Below are 22,788 nucleotides of genomic sequence, written 5' to 3' on the forward strand. Positions count from 1 at the left end.
AACATTTTAATGTCCGACGTTTCGCCCCACTTTGCAGGGCTTCATCAGGGCTGTTCAAAGCCATTATCATTAAATAGTTGAAAATTAATTGTTCTTTTTTTACCGCAACCCTTACCATCTTCTTATTTTTAAGTTTTACGGTCTACTATCTATATGTACATTAATATTATGTACTTTAAATTAAGATACTTTGTAATAAGCTTTTTCTTTCCGTTGATTATTATGTATATTATTTCTTTTTATTTTGGACTGTTGTCAGTTCTAGTACCCAATAACCATTTTTCAGTATACTTCTCGTCAGGAATGAAAAAACACATCAACAAATTTTGTTGAATTTACAACCGTTCTTACTACAGATGCTGAATAAAACTCTTTCTCTTTATGGCTGTCTGCCGTTTCCCAATAATTTTTTTCTTCTATAGCTAGGCAATATCTGAACTGAGCTTTCAACTGAAGGCTGCTTTTGTGCCACATGAGTAAAAGAAATTCAGTGTCCCTAAAGTGGTCACCAGGTTTTACGATTGTTTAGAACTAGAAAAAAAAACAAAAAAAAAAAAACGATTTTTTTTCTCTTTTATTTCTGCTATTCATCGCCAGTGACGACAGCAATGAACGGTTACATTAGAGGAATAAAAAAAAAAAAGAGAAGCAATATAAATCCTTGAAACTTCATTCGTATCTCGTTTGACATAAACTTAAGGTCTTTTTTTATCTATTATCTTAAGTAAAGTTGACTTTACATTTCTGATGTGTTTTTTTATTATATGCGGTAATTAACAAACTCGTCTTTTTAAATGTTTGTCGAAGGAACCGTTTCTGTGTTAATCCTTAGTACATATCTGATTTAAGGGAGCGTAACTCGCGAACAATAGAAGATTTGAATTTGATAAAAGCTTAATTTATTCTTCAGCTCATGCAGAACAGGAAATGTTGTATACACATTTCTTGTATGAGTACTCTTTAAGGAGTTATTCTTAATATAATGAGTAAATCTTACATATTACGGCCATCTTGGATTTTTCACGTCATAAAAACCAAACTTCACATTTTGAAGAATAAAAATACGATGGCAAAAAATCAGTGAACCAAGTTATCTTTGCAACATTTAAAAAAATTGTTGGGATTTTTCCTTATTGCTTTCCATCATGAATACCCACCCCTCTTCATTATATCTTTTGCAAAGGCTAATATAAAAACCCATGAAAGAGGTTTGAACAGTTAGCTGATGTGAAAATCCCATATTGGGCTCATCGACTAAATGGGCCTATTCCTCCAGGTTTGCAGAAACAAAACTTTTCCCCTCCACCCTTCCACATACAAGAAACGGTAAGAGGCATAAAGCCTACGGTTTATAGAAATTCGCTGGCATAGTTCTTAACTAACGGGTAGTTGCCGCACGGGCCAGGAGAATAACCGCTCGTAACTCACCGCACTCCGACTTTAATGATACCACTTATGGCTGAGGTACCCACTTACTGCGAAATTCTAAATTCTTAACGTCCATCATCCTACCTCTGTTCTTGCGAATTATCGATTCCTATGTTAGTATCCGGCTGTTGATGCTAATATAAGCGTTCTGGAGCAGTCCTTTTAGCATTAAATCGATGCTAAATATTGTGATATCTTGTCTAGATGGATGGTTGCAATATCTCACACCTCTCGGACCTATTCATCAAACCTTCGGTTCTCTCTTTGACTGATGATACGATTTCTGTGAAATGGATATTCATTTAATGTTTATTATGTGTGATGAATCGGTTGTTGTATGTAATTTCTACACTGGATAAATGAAGGATTATTAGTTTATGTTGGCGCCCTACTCCTGGTACTAATTTATTTGAATAATTGTATTATTAATCATATATTATATAGATTACAAATATTAAACATAATTTTTTCACAGATTATAACTTTATTTGATTACAATTAGATATTTGTATGTGGTTTATAATATTAGGACTTAACATACAGAGAAAAAAAAAATACTAACAATTTATTTATCGCAAAGCCAAATTTTTAAGATTTACATCTCTTATCCCGATATTATTTTTGCAGTCCTTTTTTCCTACCATAAAAAGGAAGGGAACTGTCATTTCGGAAACTTTCCTTACTTAAATTATGTTTATAGTTACTAATCTAAAATTAACATTAGCCTACTGGGCTTGTTGCAAACTCAAGGGTAGCCTTATTAAGTATAATAAGCCAGGGATTTTCTATCCATTACAGATGGACGGCTTAGTTTTTTGAAAAAAAAAAAATGGTTTTGAACAAGGCTGAGGTTTTCACAAAATATTCCTTATTTTAGTTCATGCTCTTACAGGGGAAAATGAAGCTGGATTAATGGATACTTTTTTAGTGCGTTGGAAAAACTTTTCAGATATGATGTCAAAAAAGTTCTTGAGAAAACTTAAAGGTGAAGGTGGGCCTGCAGGAAAATTTTTAACTGGAAGTTTGCCTGCAGTAATGCAGACTCTAGGAATCTTACCAGAAGGGTCGAAGTTTTCCATTGGAGGAGTCTTGCCTGTCTGTCAGCACTTCATGTTCTCCTCATAAGCAGATGTGACGTGAATGTTATTATGAACAAACGAATATCTCTAAAAGGGCAAACGATAAACCAAATAACCGATGTTCTAGTATGTGTTTTGCAACCACTTTCTCAACATAGTTAAATGCATGAAATAAATCGCACTCACTATTACAGTAGCCGGGAAAGAGATGATTACGTACAATGTCTGGAGACTATGTACTTGCGCATACAACAACATGGAGGGGAATGCAGTACTCTGTGAGCTGATGAAATAACTTCCGATTTGTGGATAAGAAAGAAAATTCTACCATTATATGGAATAGATTTTTTATGTCCCATCTACAAGAATGGTGATAAAATACGGATGTATAACTCCCCTTAGAGCAGCTTACGTAGTTGTGTCGTCCTTGATTTGTAGTAGAGAGGAACACAGATAGAGGCTCATGTTTGCAAGTGATTGCAGAATTTGGCGAAGAAAAATTGACTTTGACAGGACTTTGTTTTAGTTAATAATTGGTGAGGAGGCCTCTAGCGGCGATTTCCATAAATCCAAAGGTGGCATATTTAAGTTTGATAAACTGTCAATTTTTTTTTAAACTTGCCGCGTACGCAGTTTGGACCTAGACCTGGCTAGCGTATCTCCATGGAATAGTTCCAAAATGTTTCGCATTCAAACTCGGTCACGTGAGATAGTTGTACTTGGTTTCCCTAATACCTGATTATAACTTATTGCAAAACTACTCCAATCAACAATAATTATACAGATGCACTTTAAGACTGAATATTAAGTTGAAAACTTATCTCGTCTTGAATTTCCTGCAATCGTGCACCTTTAGCCCCGCCCTTGTGAATCTGTTGCGTAAATCCTGTTGAGACCTTTTCTCTAATGTGAAAATCAATTTTTATTTTTCTATTTTTTTTTTTTTTACCATTCCCAACTCTCTTAGTCATTCTTCATTGTTACTAGAAACATTTTCTACATTATACTAGTCTCTCTTACTAGTGAGAAATCCTATCCTTAGGAAGGTTACTCTCTCCCCCCCCCCTCTCTCTCTCTCTCTCTCTCTCTCTCTCTCTCCTTCTCTCTCTCTCCCCCTCTCTCTCCCTCCCTCTCTCTCACCCTCTCTCTCACCCCCTTTCTCTCCCCCTCCTTCCCTCCTTCGCACTCTCTCAACATAAATAATATTTATTTAACCTATTGTTTAATTTAAAGTTAAAGCTATAATTATAAATGTTCTATGCTTATAATTTACTTTTGTTTCGTAATTGATTTTATGTGATGTATTACATTCACTTTTGATTTACACTTAATCACTTGTTTTTTTATTTACTCCTATTTATTATAACACCTATTTCCTTTTTTTTTTTCGCTCATAAATAAAGAAATGATCTGAAACTTAATAAATTTTTATAATATGAGAGGTTATATAATAAGAGGTCTTTTTTTATGATAAGAGAAGTTAGCTTTAAAATTCTTATATATTTCTTTTACTTTTTATCGTTATTTATTTTATATTTATACCTTTGTTAACTTTCATTCTAATTACCTATGATTTTCATGCGATCTTTGTTGTGTCCTCTAATTGTTGCCTCGAAGAAGGTCTACTAGCTGGACCGAAACGTAGTGCAGTCCTCAAATAGTTGTATACTAATTTCGTGTAATATTAACTCCTATTTGTAGTCTTCTCCCACATTAATCAATACGGCCAACTATTTCATACAGGGAGTATATATATATACTTTCTCAAGTTCGTTGTTTCAGTAATAAAATTCCATTAAATCTGGCTCGCCGTACTCCTGGTGGTTTCTTCTTTGGTAGCCCATCCCGTTAGCCGAAGGAAGAGGAAGGTGTAAGGCGGTCGATATAATAAAAGAAGGCACTTACACGGGAGGCACTCGCCGCGGATGCTTCGCGTTCCTCCAAGAATACCAACTGCAGGCCGCCCGTAGCTATTTTAATGCCTGACTAAACAGGTGCTCCGAGACATGGAAACTACTGTTAAACTGAAACAATCTATAGTGGAAATACTTTCTTCCCATGGCTGAATTCCTGGCCACTATCTGTCCTGGTCTCTGTTTTTGCGACTTAGGAATTATTTGGGAGTGGTACCTTGTAGGTCTCCGCTTAACAAACACAAGCCTTGTTTAACATTCCTGCTGTTGCGTAAATGTGGCTGCTAGCTAATACTGTTCATGAACCACAACTTCACTTGGTAGGAACTCATTAATACCGTTCATGAACAACAGGTTCACTTGGTAGAATCTCATTACAGGATCTTATTCATAAGAATCACATTTCTTCAGTCATCAAATTCAATTTATAAACATTTTATTTCATAAAGAATATTATTATTAATCTTAAATTCTGTCATCTGGTGCTCAAGTATACTGCCCACCAACAATAGGGTATTCTTGGAAACATGGGTCAGACTCCGATAGGCTGACAGCCGCCGAAATAAAAGAGCAGCGAGAAAATTCAAACGCGAATGATTAAAAAAATACGAAGCTGATGGAGGTTTCCACATAGTTTCAATCATAGAAGAAAAAATATAATGTAGGTTTGGATTTGTTAAAATAATGTATTAGAAAGACTGCCTAAGATAACTCTGGAATGGGAAGTGGGAGGGAGAAGGAAAGATAGAATATCTAGAGTAAAAATGAAAGACCATGTAGATAGAAAGTTTTGCCGGACATGACGTCAGGAAAAACCAAGCCTTCAATAAAGAAGGCACATATTAGTAGTAAATTCCTTTAAAAATAATTAAAATTAACTATATTTTCGAAATTTGGGCTTTTACTTACTTTACAAGGGAGGGACCCTCAATATCGAATAAATCAAAAGTTTTTAATGTTTAAATCCATCGATAGTGGATTCATTACATTTGTAAAAAGTGCGTAATTTTCCTGATTTTCAAACATTCAGTTTTTAGTCATTCTGACCATAAAGGAGCAATTTTGATTATTTTTAAAACTAACATCAGTTTTTCGATCATTTTATAAACTAAATTACATTTTGTACAATTTGAGTTCAACTTAATTCCAGTCGTCTCATTAAAATTTGAAGCACTTTTTTCCTGAGCTTTGGTAGCTTCAAAAATAAAACTACCTTTTTGCTATAGATCAATTATAGCCTAATTATATTCATGAAGAATTAAGAATATGATTACTTTAGATAAAATACTTCTGAATATATAGAGCAAGTAGGTACTTCTTATAGTCGTATGTTATGGTACGCTAAGTATTCCAATGTTGTACTTAAAAGTATTTGAGTAAAAAAATAAAAATGCTGAGGTATTTGTCCTATCCCCTATAGTCTGCAAAAGGTTTACTCCATGTCTACTCTTATTTTTATTTTATTGTTGGTAACCTACGCAATCAACTTAATTTCATATCGCTAAGTACCGGTACTTAGTGACCGCTGTTTGAGGTAGGTGTCCACCCTCCTTTATAAATCAGAGACGCCTTATTCCTGAAGTGGATACCCCAACACTGGGCAGATCAGCCCTATTGATCAGGCTGCTAATGAACCCGGCGGCCGGTGGTATGCGTCGTCGGCGGTTTTTGATTCCCGTCGGCGATATTTTATAAAGGGCGTATAAACTGCTGTCTGTAGCAGCATCAATCTTTCCTACCAGAACTGGCTTCTTATCTTACATCTGTGTCCTAGTAACGGCTGTCTGCGGATCCACTGTATTTAAACATTTAAGTCACTTTTTTTCTTTTAAATATATGTGTAGTAATGGTAGGGAATTAGCGCTTTGATACGATTTCTATTTGATCCCTTCATTGTCTCACTCGCCCTATAAATCATTTATTGTGAGGATTGAGGGAGGATCGGGGGAGGAGGGGAGAAAAAAAAACATGCACCGTGTGAAACCTAGAAAATTTACCTTAGTTAAAGGATATGTAACACCCACTGTTAAGATGTTAATAAAATCGTGTTCACAATAACACGTAATAATTCTAATTTCTCAACGTAAATCTGGAGCGCAGGAAAACATAGAAAGGTAAGCTATTTGTTATTACAGGAAACTTTGCACCTGCAAATAAAGGACTATAAATATATTAACGGATATAAAATATAAATTGTAAAGGTAGTTTTATATCTGTAGATAGTGGAAATGTGAATTGTGCTCACGAACAATAAAAAAAATATAAAGCTATTGATGTAGACATAAACATGAGAATTAAAAATTGTTTTATATAAAATTATATTCAATTTTATGAGTTTGCATCAAAAGGAGGCCTTAGTTATTGTATGTAGTGTCATACTTCCATCATACTAAAAATGTTTTTAGCCACGCCTACGAAAGGAAGTACTACGTTTAGGTTTATAGGAATGTTTGCCATTGAGTAGCAAGTGATTGGCTCGTACTTTTCCTCTACTTCTCTCCACTTGGAATGCACATGAAGCTCGCCTTTTTGGCTTCACGTTTTCTGTCAGCTTACGTGCTCCAATATACTCCTCCCTCTAAGACGGCCATAATTTGGGTTGATTGTACCTTTATCCTGACAAGTCTCTACCCTAAACTGTATTTTGATTCAATCAGTGAAAAATGTAATTTTTTTATATATCAATTACTGTCCCTAAAGTGAAGTGCATTTGCTCTAATAACAAATATTATCACCCTGGTAAGATTTTGAACTTAAATGGTTGATATTATTTTAATTATATTGGAGTGTTTGCCAGTAGATGAATGTGTGGAAGATAAAATGAGAAGAATCAAGTAATGTCAAAATGACATGTAACGAATGTTAAATAAATACTTGTATTTTAATGTTTTGTTTAATTATCTTTTCGTTTAAATCTTACCCAACGTATTTATTTAAATTTATTTGTAGTGTTAAGAAATTGTATAAAATTACTTTCCAATTTTTTTTTTTTTTTTACTCCGAATTATTTCCGGAATCTGAAAGAACTATATAAAATATTTTAAAAAAAAGTAAATTATGTTTTTAATTTATAATTTAATTAATTCATATTAGGAAATTAATAGTTATATATTTCGATTAATGTATTGTGTCATTACAAGAATAAAAACGTTTATCTGATAGATTAATTTTTCACTAATAATTAAAATAATATTAATTTTCTTTTATTCTTGCATTTATGTTGAATATGACTTTTTCGTATTGTTTAAAACGTGTAAAAACTTAGATTAGACATTTTTTTATCAGTTTCCAACTCACTATTCATTCTTCACCATGGCTCCTAATATTAACAATAATTGACAAATAATTATGTGATTTATATCGTTAAGATAGGATAGTTATTATGCATATGAAGTTATTATTAGCAGTAGATGAGAGCAAATGAACACGTACATTGAATTCCAATGAAAAAAAGATAATATAGGTTTCATTAGTGAAGTTTGTAAAGATTAGAAGAGGAATAATTTACCTGTTTAAAAGTCGGTAAAATAGTCACTAGGACATAAATTAAACATATACTTAAAATATACTTCTGGTTCGTTAGAAACCACTACAAAATTCCAGATGAAATGTCAAAGGTATATTTTTTACACCCATTTAATTTGCATGGGTAATGGGCATTACACGCATTTGGGTTTATCCTCACTCATTCCTTTTATTGTAATCTTCTACGACTGTATGTTTTAAATATTAATTTAAAAAAAAAATTATATTATATACCAAAAAATTAAGAATTCAATTAAGAAAACCTGTTGTTAAGTAAATAATATAAAAATAAATTTTTAAATTTAAAAATTAATATCCACATTATATATGTACTTCTGCTTAGACTAACTACTCAAGTTTAAGCATCCTTTAGAGAGAAGGAAATGGTGGAAGCTTTTAGGTAGAACTGAACCTTTGTCTAATGTTTGTTCTAATGAAAATACATTTTGGTAAGACCCTTAGCAGTTCATTTTCGTAGAGAGATCATTTTGCCTGTATTGATTATTTCAACATATTCCATAAATTGATTAGAGAAATTTAAAAATATAAATTGGATAATCTTTTTCATTATTTTTAATTTTTAAAAATGTTTGATAGTTTAAAATTTTCATTGATTACTGCCTTTATGATATTTATCTATCCTTGCTTATTAGGAAAATATATACTTTTTCTAAGTTCATTTGTTGTGAAGTAGTATGGAAAAAAAAAAATTGTTGAGCAACCATTTCAGTTTAAAAGAAGATTCAATAAAAAAAAAAAAGACAAGGACTATTACAAAGAGAAAGGCTAGCCTAAGGTTTAACTACCTCCAACTTTATTGCCGATTTCTTCCCAACTCTTACCCACTTTCCAATCTATTCTAAAAGCATTGCCACTCCATCTATCCTCTTAACTTCAATGATTAAAAATTTGTTTTATATAGAATGTCTTTCGTTGCTAAAAGAAATATTGGACATAATACGCTTCGGAATTTCTATGATGTAAAATAAATATATAAAGGAGATGGTCAGGGCTGAGGTCAAGAAGAAAAAAAAATAGTAATAACTATTTATTTATTATCTGCCGACGTTTCAACCTACGTTGTAGGTCTAGGAAATTAATAAATTACTATTTTTTTTTTCTTGACCTCAGCCCTGACCATCCTTTATATTAACTTACTGTCAATCATCATTTTATATACATTTAATTTTATTGTTAACCTTAACATTAAATAGTTTTTTCTACCATTTGTACCTTTATTAGACCGCTACCCGGACTATCTTCCTACAATTTATTTTGTATGGTCAACTATCTTTTTCTGAAATGGAATTTTATTAACAATAAAATAACAACAACAATTTTATTAATAGTCGTCATACGTCCCCTCTTATATCTTAAAATAGAAAATATTTGTTCCAAAATAATAATAATTGGAATAGAACTGCAATTTCCTAAGGCAATTTTAGCAGAATTTTTTAAAATATTGTAACAGGAGAATATAAAGAAACAGCAGCTCTCTCAATGGGACCAGCATTATCAGGATTGTTAGCTCCTCTAATCTCTTAAATATAAAAAATTTGCTGCTAGGATTGGCCAGCGTTGCCTCCCTACCACTGTTGCATCTCGTGTCACGAAATCAATTTAATTTTCAAGATTTTTTCGATTTGTAAAGGAGTTTAACTTTAAAAAGAATTTAAGTCGAAAGTTCATGAAAAAATAATTTAACACCTGGAACGAAATACAAAATGAAAATTTCTGTAGTGCAGTAAATATTTCGGCAAGAATTCATGTGGTTATAGTTTAGCATCCCATGAACATATAAATATTGTTGTTTATTAATAAAAACATCTAAATATATAGTTCCAATTCAATTATATCACATTCCAATGTTTAAAGAATTGCCTCCCTTCCTTCAAAGTTTTGACAAATATACCTTTCCCTCGACGTCTCCAGTGACGACATCCATGTTCCTTATTGCAAAGATAGTTTATGTTTTTTCACTCTATTTTAGTTATGTGTATAACAGTGATAGTAAGTAAAGTGAAAGAGTCCTCACAATTGTACTTTCAAATTAGCACCTTCTTATCGTAAATATAAAAATGCATATTTTAAATTTGATATTTGCTGTTAATGAGTGGTATTTCTTTTTATTTTGTTTTCAATATCTTTATCATCGCGTTCTCAAAATCTTCGTTCTGGGAACATGTAAGTCTCCTCTGAAATGCGTAGGTTCCTTTTTTTGGTGGAACATTCCTCAAAGATCCGTTAACGTTAAAGAAATGGCAACATTTGCAAACAGACCCTGAACAGCTTTTTGTGCAGACCTCTTTGCCCGGGTCACAAATGCAGTTCATTTTGCAAGTTCTGTCCTTCTTCAACCTGTGTTGTTATTTATTGGTTGAAAGAAACTCCTGAAAGCACTGTTATCCCCTCGATGAAATTCCAGCACATAACATCAATATTAGTGCTTTGTCTTTGATGAAGGCATCATGATGCGCCAAAAACTTACGCACAGGGTTGCCTGATATCGTGTGATTCAGGTAATTTTGCCTTGTTTTCTCTATTACCTAATTAATTTTTCTCTTTTTGGTATGTTAAATAATATGGTATAAATCAACCGTATAAATATCATTCGAGCTTTAATCGCAGTACTATTAGCGTACACTAGAATGATTGTGTTTATTTTTGCTGACATCCTTATCGGCTTACAATTTAAATGGTTGTTTTCAAGCAATGTTGAAGTGATTTTTATAAATAATGATGGTAATGAAGAAATTTCATTCTCATCCGAGAACGGGTTTTACAGTTAACAAATTTAGTAGTTCCATAGCTCCCTTGGATGGGAACTATCAGTTTATGAATCAAGACTAAAAATTACTCAATTTTAAAGGCTTTATTTGATGTACTTTGCGTTGGTTAGGGTGTTATTTTAATTTATAGGTGCGTAGAAATCTACTACTCGTATATTTACTTCCTTGAGTTCTTTTAGAATCTTTTGAAATATCTCAATTTTCAAAAGAAAAGAGTTTTTCCAATTGGAAAATGTCTAATCGTATCGCTATGCCCCGTTGCAAAGATATAGATATTGTTTCAATTTTTTCTTCTTCTGTATTGAATAATAAAGACCTAAATGTAACCGATCTAGCCCGAACCCGATATTATTCCTTCCATAATAAACTCCCTAACCACCCAGACCCACTCGTTTCTAACCTTGCTTCCTCTTCCATTCCTGGCAATCCTCCGATGCGCCTGAAAAGAAGATGGCCTCGTGACCTTATATTGTAAACTGTTTTTAGAGTTCTACTGCTGGGTAGTTTCTCTACATCCTGTATCATATCATTATGTCATTATGATCAAATTTACTGGTTGTATTTTTTTATACAGTTGTAAATATCAATAAATAAATAAAATAAAAAAAAAAATTATTGAATAATACGAAAATATTTATTTTTTTAATTTTGGTTATGAATCGTTTAGGAGGAAAATTTGTGGGACCGATACATATCTCACATACCGATAAATCTTTCTGATATAATTTTAAATTGGCCGCTGACGCTCTTTGTGTGCGTTTGTCCAGGAAGGTATTTCAGTTTTTTAACCCCTTCTCTCATCCTCTCTCCTCCCCAATCAATGCCAAAAGTATATTAGGGAATATATTTACAAATAAAATCATTATCCTATTTAGTCATATTATTGTGGAGTCATGCCTGTATTGTGGTGAAACCAAAAAGATGATTCAAGTATTTTTTACGTAACCTTAAAATCGATAAATAAAATAAATAAATAAAATCGAGTTTCAAACTTTTGGCCCTCTTAATTCTGTTTCAGACCTATTCAGAGTTCATTATCAATCTACAGACCTCTTGAGAATAATTTTACAGGAATTTTGGAGGAACTCTTCAGTCTATTGGAAAACGATACCAAGGTGGAATGATATGCCCTTTTCCTCTAGAAAATAAAAAATAGAAACTTTATCATTTTTTCTATAACCCAATAATTAACATTTTTATGAGGGAAGTTCTATTCGAATTGATTACACTATTATTGAAGTCTTCATATTGTTTTTTTTTTTACTGTAAAAATGTGAGACCTTATGTTTGTCGAAAAAAGAATATCATGGACTTCTAGTATCTGTTGGTACCAATAGCAGAAAACAGTCGGAAAAAGGAAGAACATTACGTGCGTTCGTGCGTGTGTTCTTTAAAGTACGTTTAATTTTATTCATTTTAAAAAAATGACCAGTTCTTATTGTTAACAATAATAAACAATGCATATATAAAAAATATTACAGAGTTTTATGAATAACCAAAGGAGAAAAATATATACATTCGGTTGCATGACTGTTTCGTTATCTTTTCTTAAACGGTTGTATTTCTAGAAAAAAAACCTTATCAAATGCCATAGGTTTAATTCATCACTTTACTAGTGTAAATGATCGCTTGAACCACGGTAATCGTAGGCCCACCTGTGTGCTAGACTTTTTTTTTTAAAAACAACTGACTTTACGTTTGGTTCCCATGTTGCAATTTTCATTTCAATATAATAGTGGCCATGAATCCGTGCTTGCCTTGTTCTCTGTGTGTTCGAGGATAAAACTGAAAATTAAGGCAATAATAACCCATAAGTGGTTGATTCCTTAAAATAATTTAAAAAAATTAAACAACAAACTTGTGTTCTTTATAATTTAAAATTTATATTTGTTAAATTTTATTTTAATAAGAATCGCCCAGCCCACAAATGCAGTTCATTTTAAATTTTATTTTTATAGAAAAAAAAAATTGTACTTAATTTTCGTCTTTCTCTCTCTTTAATTTTGTTTCTTAATTCGTAAATAATCGCGTTAATTTTAACAGGAGCCCACAAATCTTCAAAAAACTTGGGGACGTAAGTAGACTAGTAAGTGAAAGTTGTATGATGCACCCATCAGATCAGATTTTTAATTGTTTAAAAATAATTGTTTTTGCCTCTGCAGATACGGTCCAGTTGTATTTCATAGGTGATATGCAGAGTTATGACATTAGCCATTATTTAATTAACCAATAGTCCGAAACTTAGGACTTGTAGCCTCCTTTTTGTTTGTCCTCACCAGTCTGCCAATGTGCCACTCTCCTATTGTTCCGGTACGGGACACGATTCCTTCGACTCAAGAGTTCAGTGACTATTTACGATAGTTGAGATCCGGAAGAAACCCCGCCCAAGGAGCCAACGGCCTCAGCCAGGGGATATCATTAATCAGCTATTCAATATGATATTATAGCTACAACTAGATCATAATACACAATTACCTTAATGGCCTGTTTACAATATGGACCGTATTGTACCCCCAATGACGCACGATCCCATTGTTGGAAGACTTTCCTGTATCACTAATAGGGTTATCATCTTATAGTAGCCTTGTTTTGATTTAATATTCGAAAGGTCCGATGCCTGATAATGAGCTTGCATCATAATTAGCTGAATAGAAATTGATTAGTGTCATCTTTTTGTTCTTTTTCATTTAGCAGGCTCCTCGTCATTTACCAACTCCTCTCTTTTCTTCGGAAACAGACCACTTGTACTAATGTTTGTTATTATTTATTATTATTAGTTATTATTTTTATTTAACGTTACTAAATTTGAATTCAGTTAGCTCATAAAGGAAGTGCTATCCTGCAGTTAAAAACCTATTACTAACAATATAGTGACGTGGTTCCTACACCAAATAAAGTTACAGCCTTAGAGGTGTAGCCTGGATTTGATTTCGAGGAAGAAGGTTCATTCAAGAATCTACTTTTAAGGAACCTAGTATAACCGGAGGAATCCAATCCTTCCCCGGGGAATCTTAAAAAGATTGGAAGAAAGAATAATCCAGTTCTTTCGTTATTCAATAAATAATTGTTGAGATGTGTATTACATTATAAACATATTAACATAATATTTTGTATGTCGAAGGGTATTATAAAATAATATTAGGGGGGATATATGAAATAGTATAAGACTAGGTCTATATAATTTGTTTTTTACATAAAATAATAAGTTGAAGTATTTTATTACCCCTTCTCTGTTTACGTAGCTGTCCAGTGTTATATGTTTAAGAAAGAAAGGTCTTTAAATTATAAGTATTGTAAAACTATTAGTGTAAATAATGTACTTAACTATTGATATTTCTTTTTGGTTTTAATTTGCTTCATTTAATGCACCTTATATCTCATAGATTTTTTGTAATTTATATTAATTTTTGAGGGAGTATTTATTTCTGTTTTCGACTGTTATCTCTAAATTTTTGTGCCTATTATTGCCTTCTGAGAAAGGTGTTTTATTATTAGAAAAACATTAATTATTCAAATATTACGCTTGTATTTTGATTTCACCAAAGATTTAATTAGTTAAAAGATTTGTGTCCAGGTTATTGCTGGGTTTCTACTTTCATAACAAGGTTTTATTTTATTGTTGTGTCTTCTTAAATTCACAAATTATTGAGTTAATTTTACATTTTTTTGCTGCTAATCATTTGATGATTCATTATTATTTCTGACTTAAATCTAATATAAAAGGACACTCTTTTGATTTAAAACATTTGTCTGTGGATAATTATTTTTTTTATTATAATAATAGAATGGGAATATGGGCATTTATCACGACTGCTAATTTCTCTTGGATTTGGTTGATTATAATTTTCAATATACAAGAGATTTTTAGAAAAAAACAAATCTTCTGTACCCACTTCACACATGTTTATCTACTCATAGCGGAATTTATATTTTCTATCTGTATATATGCCTTAGTAGACCTGATTTATTTTCTAAATAGTTATTCATAATTTTATCAATTAAAAGTAATATCAATGTAAAGTAATAGTTTTGGGGAAACAAGGCCATCTTACGTAGAATAATGTCGAAAGGATTTCAACTTTATTGTTGTTAATTGTTTAGTACTTAAACAATAAATTATCTCTTTATTTATAATAATAATAGTAATAAATTTCGGGATTAGATTCAGTGTGGAAAATCAGGATTCTAATCCTGTCGTTTATGTAGTACTTTTAATAAATTACTGAAAATACATTTTTATTTCCAGTTTCTGAGGTTTTTCATATCTTATTGTATATTACAAATGAGCAGAATTCGACGAACATTTATAGCAAATATTCAAATAAAATATGAATGCACTGGATTTAGAAATTGATTACTATAAAAAGTTGTGTAAATATATAAAATTATAACAAAAGCATTGTTTAATACATGAGTCACAATTAATATAAATATCTTAATTTGAAAGAGATTAAAAAAAATGAAATCAGTATGAATTGATCATGGTCGTAAATAAATTAGAAAGAAATTTAATAAGCACATGTATACGTAACACGTGTGCTTAATATATATATTTTTTACATTAATTCGTTTTTTCACTTGGTAAATTTCATGTTATTATAAACTGATTTCTATAATATTAGTATTTGAGAGATCGAGTATTATTATTATTTTGTTTAATTTTTAATAATCTAATTTTATTTGAAATTAAAGTATATCCAGGACTGCGAACAACAACACGGCTATACTTATATTACCATGTATAGCTGTTGACATTCAAATAGATGTATCTATTACTCTGTAACAGTTCTGCATATCTCTACTGCGCATTTCTCTGCTTAATGTATGCTTAACTATCTTTCTATGACAATAACTTTATTATGAGAATGTGCCCTATAGGCTATGTATGATCATATATATTCCTTAGCATAAGCTGACATATATTCCGAGTTTCTCAGGTAGCATTAAGCGAGAGAAAGGTTATTGGATCTCCCATATTAAGACACGGCCGCAGCTGGCCGAGAGACAAATGCTTTTTGAGGTCTTACATCGACATAAAATATAGAAGAAGACAAAGTGTAAACATTATATAAAAATAAACCAAGAGCTAATCAAATATCGATAAGGAACGCGTGGCCACTCCCCTCGCCGCTGATTGGCTGTCACTCACCCCTACTCCCATGCTCCTATTTACATAACCCTCGCCGGTAAGCGCTCATTCCCTCTCTTTACGGTGTCCATTTTTATTCTATTGCAATGCGGTGACGTTCAAATAATACATCCCACTCCTTTCTCCCTCCTTTATTGTTGTATAACTCGGATACATGGCTGCTGATATTCTGGAAAGCTCGTTGCTTCTGTTTAGAAGCATCTACTCCTCTAAGAGAAAAAAAAAATACAAAATGTAATTTCCTAATTTTATTAAATCTATAATCCTATTGTGAAAAATTAATAGTCATGTAATTATCATAAATATCTACTGATAAATTGTTTTTGTGTTGGCAATCTGGTCAAAAGTCTTGTTTGTTTTTTTTAAAATTGAAATTTACTTATTTATTATAAATTTCTTCCCATAAAAGAATAACAGCAATTTATATACAACATAATCTAGGGCTTGGTACAAGAACAGCCAAATTCATTTTTCATAAATGAGCAGTTGAGTGAGTCACAAAATATACTTTTGAAGGAAGATAGTTCGGGTGGCGGTAAAAAAAAAAGAAGAATATTTATTGTTATTCTTTTACTATGTTGATACCTTTATTGACTGCCACCCGTACTATCTCCCTATAATCTACTTCAACTTTCTTCTCCTAATAAAAATATATTTTTATGCTAGAAAATGCAGCAAGAAGGAAAACATTGCTAATAGTGAGTGGGCAGTGTCGTTCGCCTAATTTTGTGTTGTTAAGCAGTCGAGGATTCTTTTAAGTTTTAAATTTTGACATGATCTTGCATCAAGCTGCTGATTCTATCCGTATGATATCTACTCCTGATTTAATCATCATATCTTATTGTATTAGTATATAAATTTCAAATTGATAGAATGCATCAATTAATTAAGTAATTTATGAACAAAATGAATTTTTAAAATTGCTGATTTAAATGAACTTAAATTAGAGATTAGTAAGTATATCTGCTTGTCACGAAATAATTATTTTCCACTTAATGAATCATAAGCTTATAGCTTTAAAGAACATCGAAATAAAAGAGAATTCTGTGAAGTTCTTTCAGAATTTGGTTTTCTCTTTATCAAATTCAAGCTTCATAGTAATTTAAATATTTATAACAATTAATTTTATTTGATGCATTTGATTTTCGTTGGAAATCTCATACTAACGCCAAATAACAAGGACCGATATAAATTAAAACGCAAATATATAGTAATATCTTCTGTGTTACAGGGCAAAGAGATGTTTCATTTCACACATCAGGTATGTTTTGAGGATTATTTGATAAGTTTGGTTTGATTTAAACTAAACCCCACCGATATTTCTTAACATGATACCCTAAAACACTAATCAAGAAAATAAAACTAATATGACTGATTATAATAATATTATATGTGTGTGTGATTAATTCTAATACTAATTAAAAAACTTGAGAGTGTGCGAAATTGATATATAGATTGTTTTGTTAAAAAAACCTCTATCCTTGTGGAATATGGTTTAGCAATAACAATTTTCTATGAGACTCAATGCTTGCAGTTTTCGCCTAAAACGCTGTCTACTCAGTAATATTTTTTTAATTTATTAATTAAAATTTACATACTGTGTTAAAAATAAACAAAACGAGTACATTTGATGGTAGTTATATAATGGCATGTTACAGAGATGTTGACAATCTACCCTTTGATAGAATTCTAATTTCCAGGGGAAGATCTCGAGGCCATCTTATTTTGTGACTTTAGGAGGATTATTAGATAATGAAGGAGAAGCCAGGCTAGAAACTCGTAGGTATGGGTGGTTGGAAGTTATAACATTGACAAAGTAATAAATTTGTGACAAAAAAAAGTGTGTTTATGTATTGTAGTATATTGTTTATAACAATTGAATGCGCAAAAAAATAGTACAATAGCCCGTTCACTCTGTCAACGTTTTTAGCAATTGCTGTAACTGCCATTGTTTAATGTCGTAACTTACTGTCGCACTAGGTGTGGTAAGTGACCGTATATTGGCAGTGAAGCTACTGTCACGTAAAGCTTCTAGAAAATACCAATAATGTGATATCTCTTCTATCATACAATTGTTGCCGTAAGTCTTCCCGGTTCTGATTCGTTCTTAGATGGTTTACTCAAATATTAAACCTTAAAGTTACTCTGGTTAACATAGTAGTTATCTGGTTGGCAACTTAAAGGATGACCCCAGTTGGAGTACTTATGGGCCTTAAAACAAATTAACATAATGTTTGTTTTTCATTAGTTTACTTAATAAGACTGACTATTCACCATTTTTTAATATTGTGATTTTCTTAATGTGTTAGTGTGCACCAGCATCTGATTATTAAAAATATTTTTTTTTTGTTTTTAATAACATTTAACATCTTCATATTATTTAACTTTATTTTTTGAAGCTCTTCTTCTCTGTTGTTTCCAGGTAATATAATATAATATGAAGCAATCTAAGTTTTTTAATAAATACTTTTACTTACTTAGTTTTTAAATACGTACTTTCACATATAATCATTCCAAACATTTATATTTATACTTGTAACTTTTCGATTTTGGTTCGTGCAGACTTGGATCCTCAAGAGTTTTTATGTCAAATCCACCAAAAGATACCATCTGGTATTTATATAGTGTCACCAATTAAATGGATTAATTTTCTTAAAAATAATGAGGACCATGTGTATGGGCTTATAGGTTTACAAGATAAGAATTTAAGGCCTTCCGCCTCTTTTGAAGGTAGTATTCAATAAGGGCCAAGGTGGAATAATGTTATATGTAATATAATGATGTTATATGGAATAATATGTAATAATAATGTTATGAAAAAGTAGGAGAATGAATGAAGTTAACTTCTTAATTATCAATTTTTTTTTAATAGTATAATGGTCCATCTTCGACGTTGTCTCTCTATTTTGCAGATACAGATTATTTTCCAGTACCCAGAGAATTTCTGGAACAAGATATGATGTAGCAGGATTTTTAGCCTGTGATTAACTGATAAGCTATTGTAATTAGGAATTTGAGAATTTACCTTAAACTGTAGATTTTCTACCCTCTTCTTGGCATCCAGTGAATAAAAAACTAAATATTTGAAGATTATTAGTTGCTCATATACATAATTGTAGAAATATGGTTTAGGTGGTGATCATGAAAGTTCACAAAATAGTTGAAAAAGACCTATTTTTTAGTAGCCAACAGAGGATTTCATCGCAGCTGAGTGAGGAAAAGTATGGTAAAGTATGCTTAGAACATGAATAAAAAGTTGTATTACAAATTATATATAAAAAAATTAAGAACAAACAAAGTAAACTAAAAGAATATAAATAATTATCCTCTTCATTTCCAATTATATCCCTTTAGTTCACTTCGTACCTACTTTACATATATTTTTATAGATTTTTCTACGTAAATTCTTGTGTCTTTTCACACTTTACAGTCTTATCATCTTGTTATGAAGCCCACAGGCCTGACTCGCGGCCACAATGAATGGGAAAATAATACCTTAGTACCTTCTTATTATTTCACATAGGTTAGTATTAATATCTGAGAATGGTGTTCACATGTCAATTTATCGTTTTTATTTTAAAAAAAAATGAAATTACCCGTAACATTTTGTACGCAACAAAAACTGTATTTTTTAATTAATAAATTAGATGAAAATTTATTAAAATCAAAGCTTCAAATTTTATCTTTTTTCTTAACCTCAGCAGATCTCTATTGACATCAAAGAAATGTTTATTTTTCACTTTCAAACACGAATTTTTTGAAACAAGAATGATACCACTTGTTTGAAATGGATTAATACTGAGAATTATTAGATGTTTTTTTAACCAGGTCTGATTTCGGGTTACCTTATCACGTGTAGCGAGGCTGATTTTTTAGTTTTTATCATTGACGTATATTTAAATTATTTTGGTAAATTTGAAATAAAATATATTAGGTTTAAGGTTTCAGGTAGACTGAACTTTAAATGAAGATTTATAACTTGTTTACGCTCCTTTCAATTTATGAGGTATATTTACGATCAGTTTGGAAGTGGCGGTGAATGGCCAATGCCCACTAATTCGGGTAATTAATGGCGGGGTCAGGTATCCCAAAAATGTCCCCTCCCCTCCCTGACAGCGCGGGCGCCAAAAACAATAGCCCCTCCTGGCCCCTTCTTTTTTGCATTGGAGCAGATCTTGAAAAACGAGACTGCTTTTTTCGCACTCGGTCGCCCCACAATACGATATAAATTAGATCCCGTGGTAGATTAATGCTGTTTTTTTTCGAACTCATAGCTGTTCCATTTTGAGAAATGTAGGGCAAAGGAGGTGGTACCCACTTTGTTGGCGCTTCTTCATCCCTTTATAGTCTTCTCTCACCGTTCATCTCTTTAATGGACAACGTGCCAATCCTTTCGTGTTTTATGTTAATTCTCTTATCACCCTTGCCAATGAAGAATTGTGTCCATACAGATGTTTAATGTGGAGGATTCTTTTTTGTTATTCTAACAGTGTTCATTTCCGTTTCGCATGTTTTATTTCTTCTACTTTTTATCTGAGTAAATTATATCTTCCTGATAGCTATATAAAATGTACTTCTCTATCTAACTTTTCTTTCTAGGATTTATTTTTCTGTCTACAGTTTCATACAAATCTTTTAAAAATGTAACTTAAGAACTGGTTATAACATTTCTGTTAGTTTGCTTTTAATGTTATCAACCTTATGGAATACAAGTTTCAATATTTCATTGGTCATTGTTCACTATGAACGATTGTCTGCGTGATCTTATCCCAACTGGTATTTTAGTCTTTATAAAACCTGAGTGTGACTTTATGATTGAAATGTTTTTTTTTTCTTGAAGCTGCATATATCAAGGTCATGAAAGTATAAAGGTATTGTAGATATAATCAAGGTAATAGAAGTAAAGAATGGAAAACCGATAAGGAATATTAAGAATGAAAGCGTCAACCACTAGATATACAGAAATTTTTAATTGGTGGAATACGGACGTTCGATTATGAGTATTAATTTAGAAGATGTGAACTTCGCCTAAAAAAATCAACGGTTTAGTCTTGAGAGTAATAAGAGAGTAGCTCAAAAGTGCTATTGAAAACTAAAGAAGACAAAGTGCCGGTAGAGAAAGCATTATTAAAAATGTTATTATTTGGTTTAATATAATGGACCTGAATTTATGGAAGTTGTTGAAATTGATGTACACCATGGAAAAGAGATATATAAGTAGGCTTCTTTTATTAATTCTTTAAAATTTATAAAAATTGTATTATGTCAAAGGAAGATGAGAAATAGTAGTGAAAGTTAGAACATGACAGAAATTGGTTTAGTTTGTTTTTCTATAGTGGCGCCAAACTTCATTGGCCTTCAACGCCATTTATATTTTATTTAATTTTTAATTTGAGTATTTATTATTTTATTTTATTATTATTTTTTTTTAGTTATTTACTTTTTTCTTCCGTTCAATGTCATATTTTTGTCAGTAAATGTTTTGATTTTAAAAACTGAAACACTAATTCTATTGTTTTATCATCGTCTCCGAGGGTTTTTGAAATATCTGGGTATAGTCCTAAGCTATTATATAAGGTGTGGTGTGAAATATGGGCATTGTTGGAAAATATGGCTTATTATCAAATTGTTGTTGCAATACTGGCAGTTCGGAGGCGTTTCTTTTGAAATAAGATGGGAGTGGGTGAGCCTCGTGTGACCTATTCTCAGCTTGGTCAGTACAATCTCCTCCCTACGGCATTTGCGACTGGAGGTACCCCGCTTGACATTCTTTTTAATAATTTTTAATTTACTTCTTGGTTTCATTCCACAAAGATTGCCATTTGTCTTTGACTTCCTTTTCAAGAGGTTTGTTCATTTCTGATGAAGTTAAAATTGCTTTACCTGTTTACCTTCTCTTGCAGCGTGATCGGCTAGTTCATTCCCTGAAATAGTTTTAGTGTTTTACTGTAGAACATGTTAAAATCGATATAGTTGATTCGTCTTCCAAAACTGTTTTTTTTTCAGATTAGATTATACTTGGAGAGGGTGGTCAAATTAGTATAAGTTGAATTTGATAACTTCCTACCGTATTTAAAACAGTAAACCTATTTCGGCCATTTTCTGACTTATTTACCGCCTTACCGAAATATATTGTTCATACTCATAAGAAGGTAGCAATACGCCAGATTCCATTACATAATAATTTTATTTTGATTTCAGTCCTTTATTAATGGAGTGTTATTCTTTATGTATTTATTTACTTTCTTAATGAATTCATACATAATTTTAAAAATAGCTTACACCAGCCACCCTATTCTATTGAAAAAAAAATACATCGAATTATTCTGTAAGCTCGCTCCTTAATATTTGTAATTTTCCATTTTATTCTTAACAAGATGTTGAGGCATCGAATATCAAAAACATATTCATAATTGATGAATGATGGCACCATTGGATTGGAATTGAGCTGTATGGAGTTGAACAGAAATCTGACGGCCGGGAGCACAGAAGGTGACGGGACTCACAAGTAGTAAGATATGGTCTTGAACTGGCGACATACCGAAAACAATGGGTGGTTTCAAAGGCAATGTAGCCTCCATAAATACTTACCTCTCTGCTCTGCCTACTAATGAAATATTTTTCACCGGTTCATTGTAATTTTTGTATTGTATATTCATTACACACTTTATTCCGGAAGGTGACCCTGAAAATATATTCTAAGGTGAAATTTCGAATGACATTTAAATTTATTTCAATAATTTGTACTTACATTGATTCTCAACGCTAGTTGTATTGATTTCAGTAGTAATTTTGTTTATATTTTAAAGCATCCAAAATCCTTCGTAAAATCCTCAATGCTCCTTACTTTGTCACAAATAAAATCATACATAAAGACCTTAATGTTCCCTATGTAACCGATCTAG

The 22,788-nt window shown here is 31.6% G+C and overlaps 1 protein-coding gene across 5 annotated transcripts in view; it reads left to right on the forward strand.

The window, feature by feature from the left end:
- bs (blistered) overlaps window positions 1-22,788 on the forward strand; it is a 417,141-nt gene that overhangs the window by 321,214 nt on the left and 73,139 nt on the right. For 3 of the 5 annotated variants that reach the window (XM_067045519.1, XM_067045520.1, XM_014417852.3), the window contains one exon: window positions 17,115-17,144. The exons of the other annotated variants lie outside the window; for them this stretch is intronic. In XM_067045519.1, coding sequence (XP_066901620.1) covers window positions 17,115-17,144 — 30 coding nt within the window. The remainder of the gene's footprint in view (window positions 1-17,114; window positions 17,145-22,788) is intronic. 5 annotated transcript variants of the gene reach the window in all.

The sequence above is a fragment of the Halyomorpha halys genome, unplaced genomic scaffold (assembly GCF_000696795.3).
Source record: "Halyomorpha halys isolate HHAL.00 unplaced genomic scaffold, Hhal_1.1 Scaffold170.1, whole genome shotgun sequence".
Classification (NCBI taxonomy): Eukaryota; Metazoa; Arthropoda; class Insecta; order Hemiptera; family Pentatomidae; genus Halyomorpha; species Halyomorpha halys.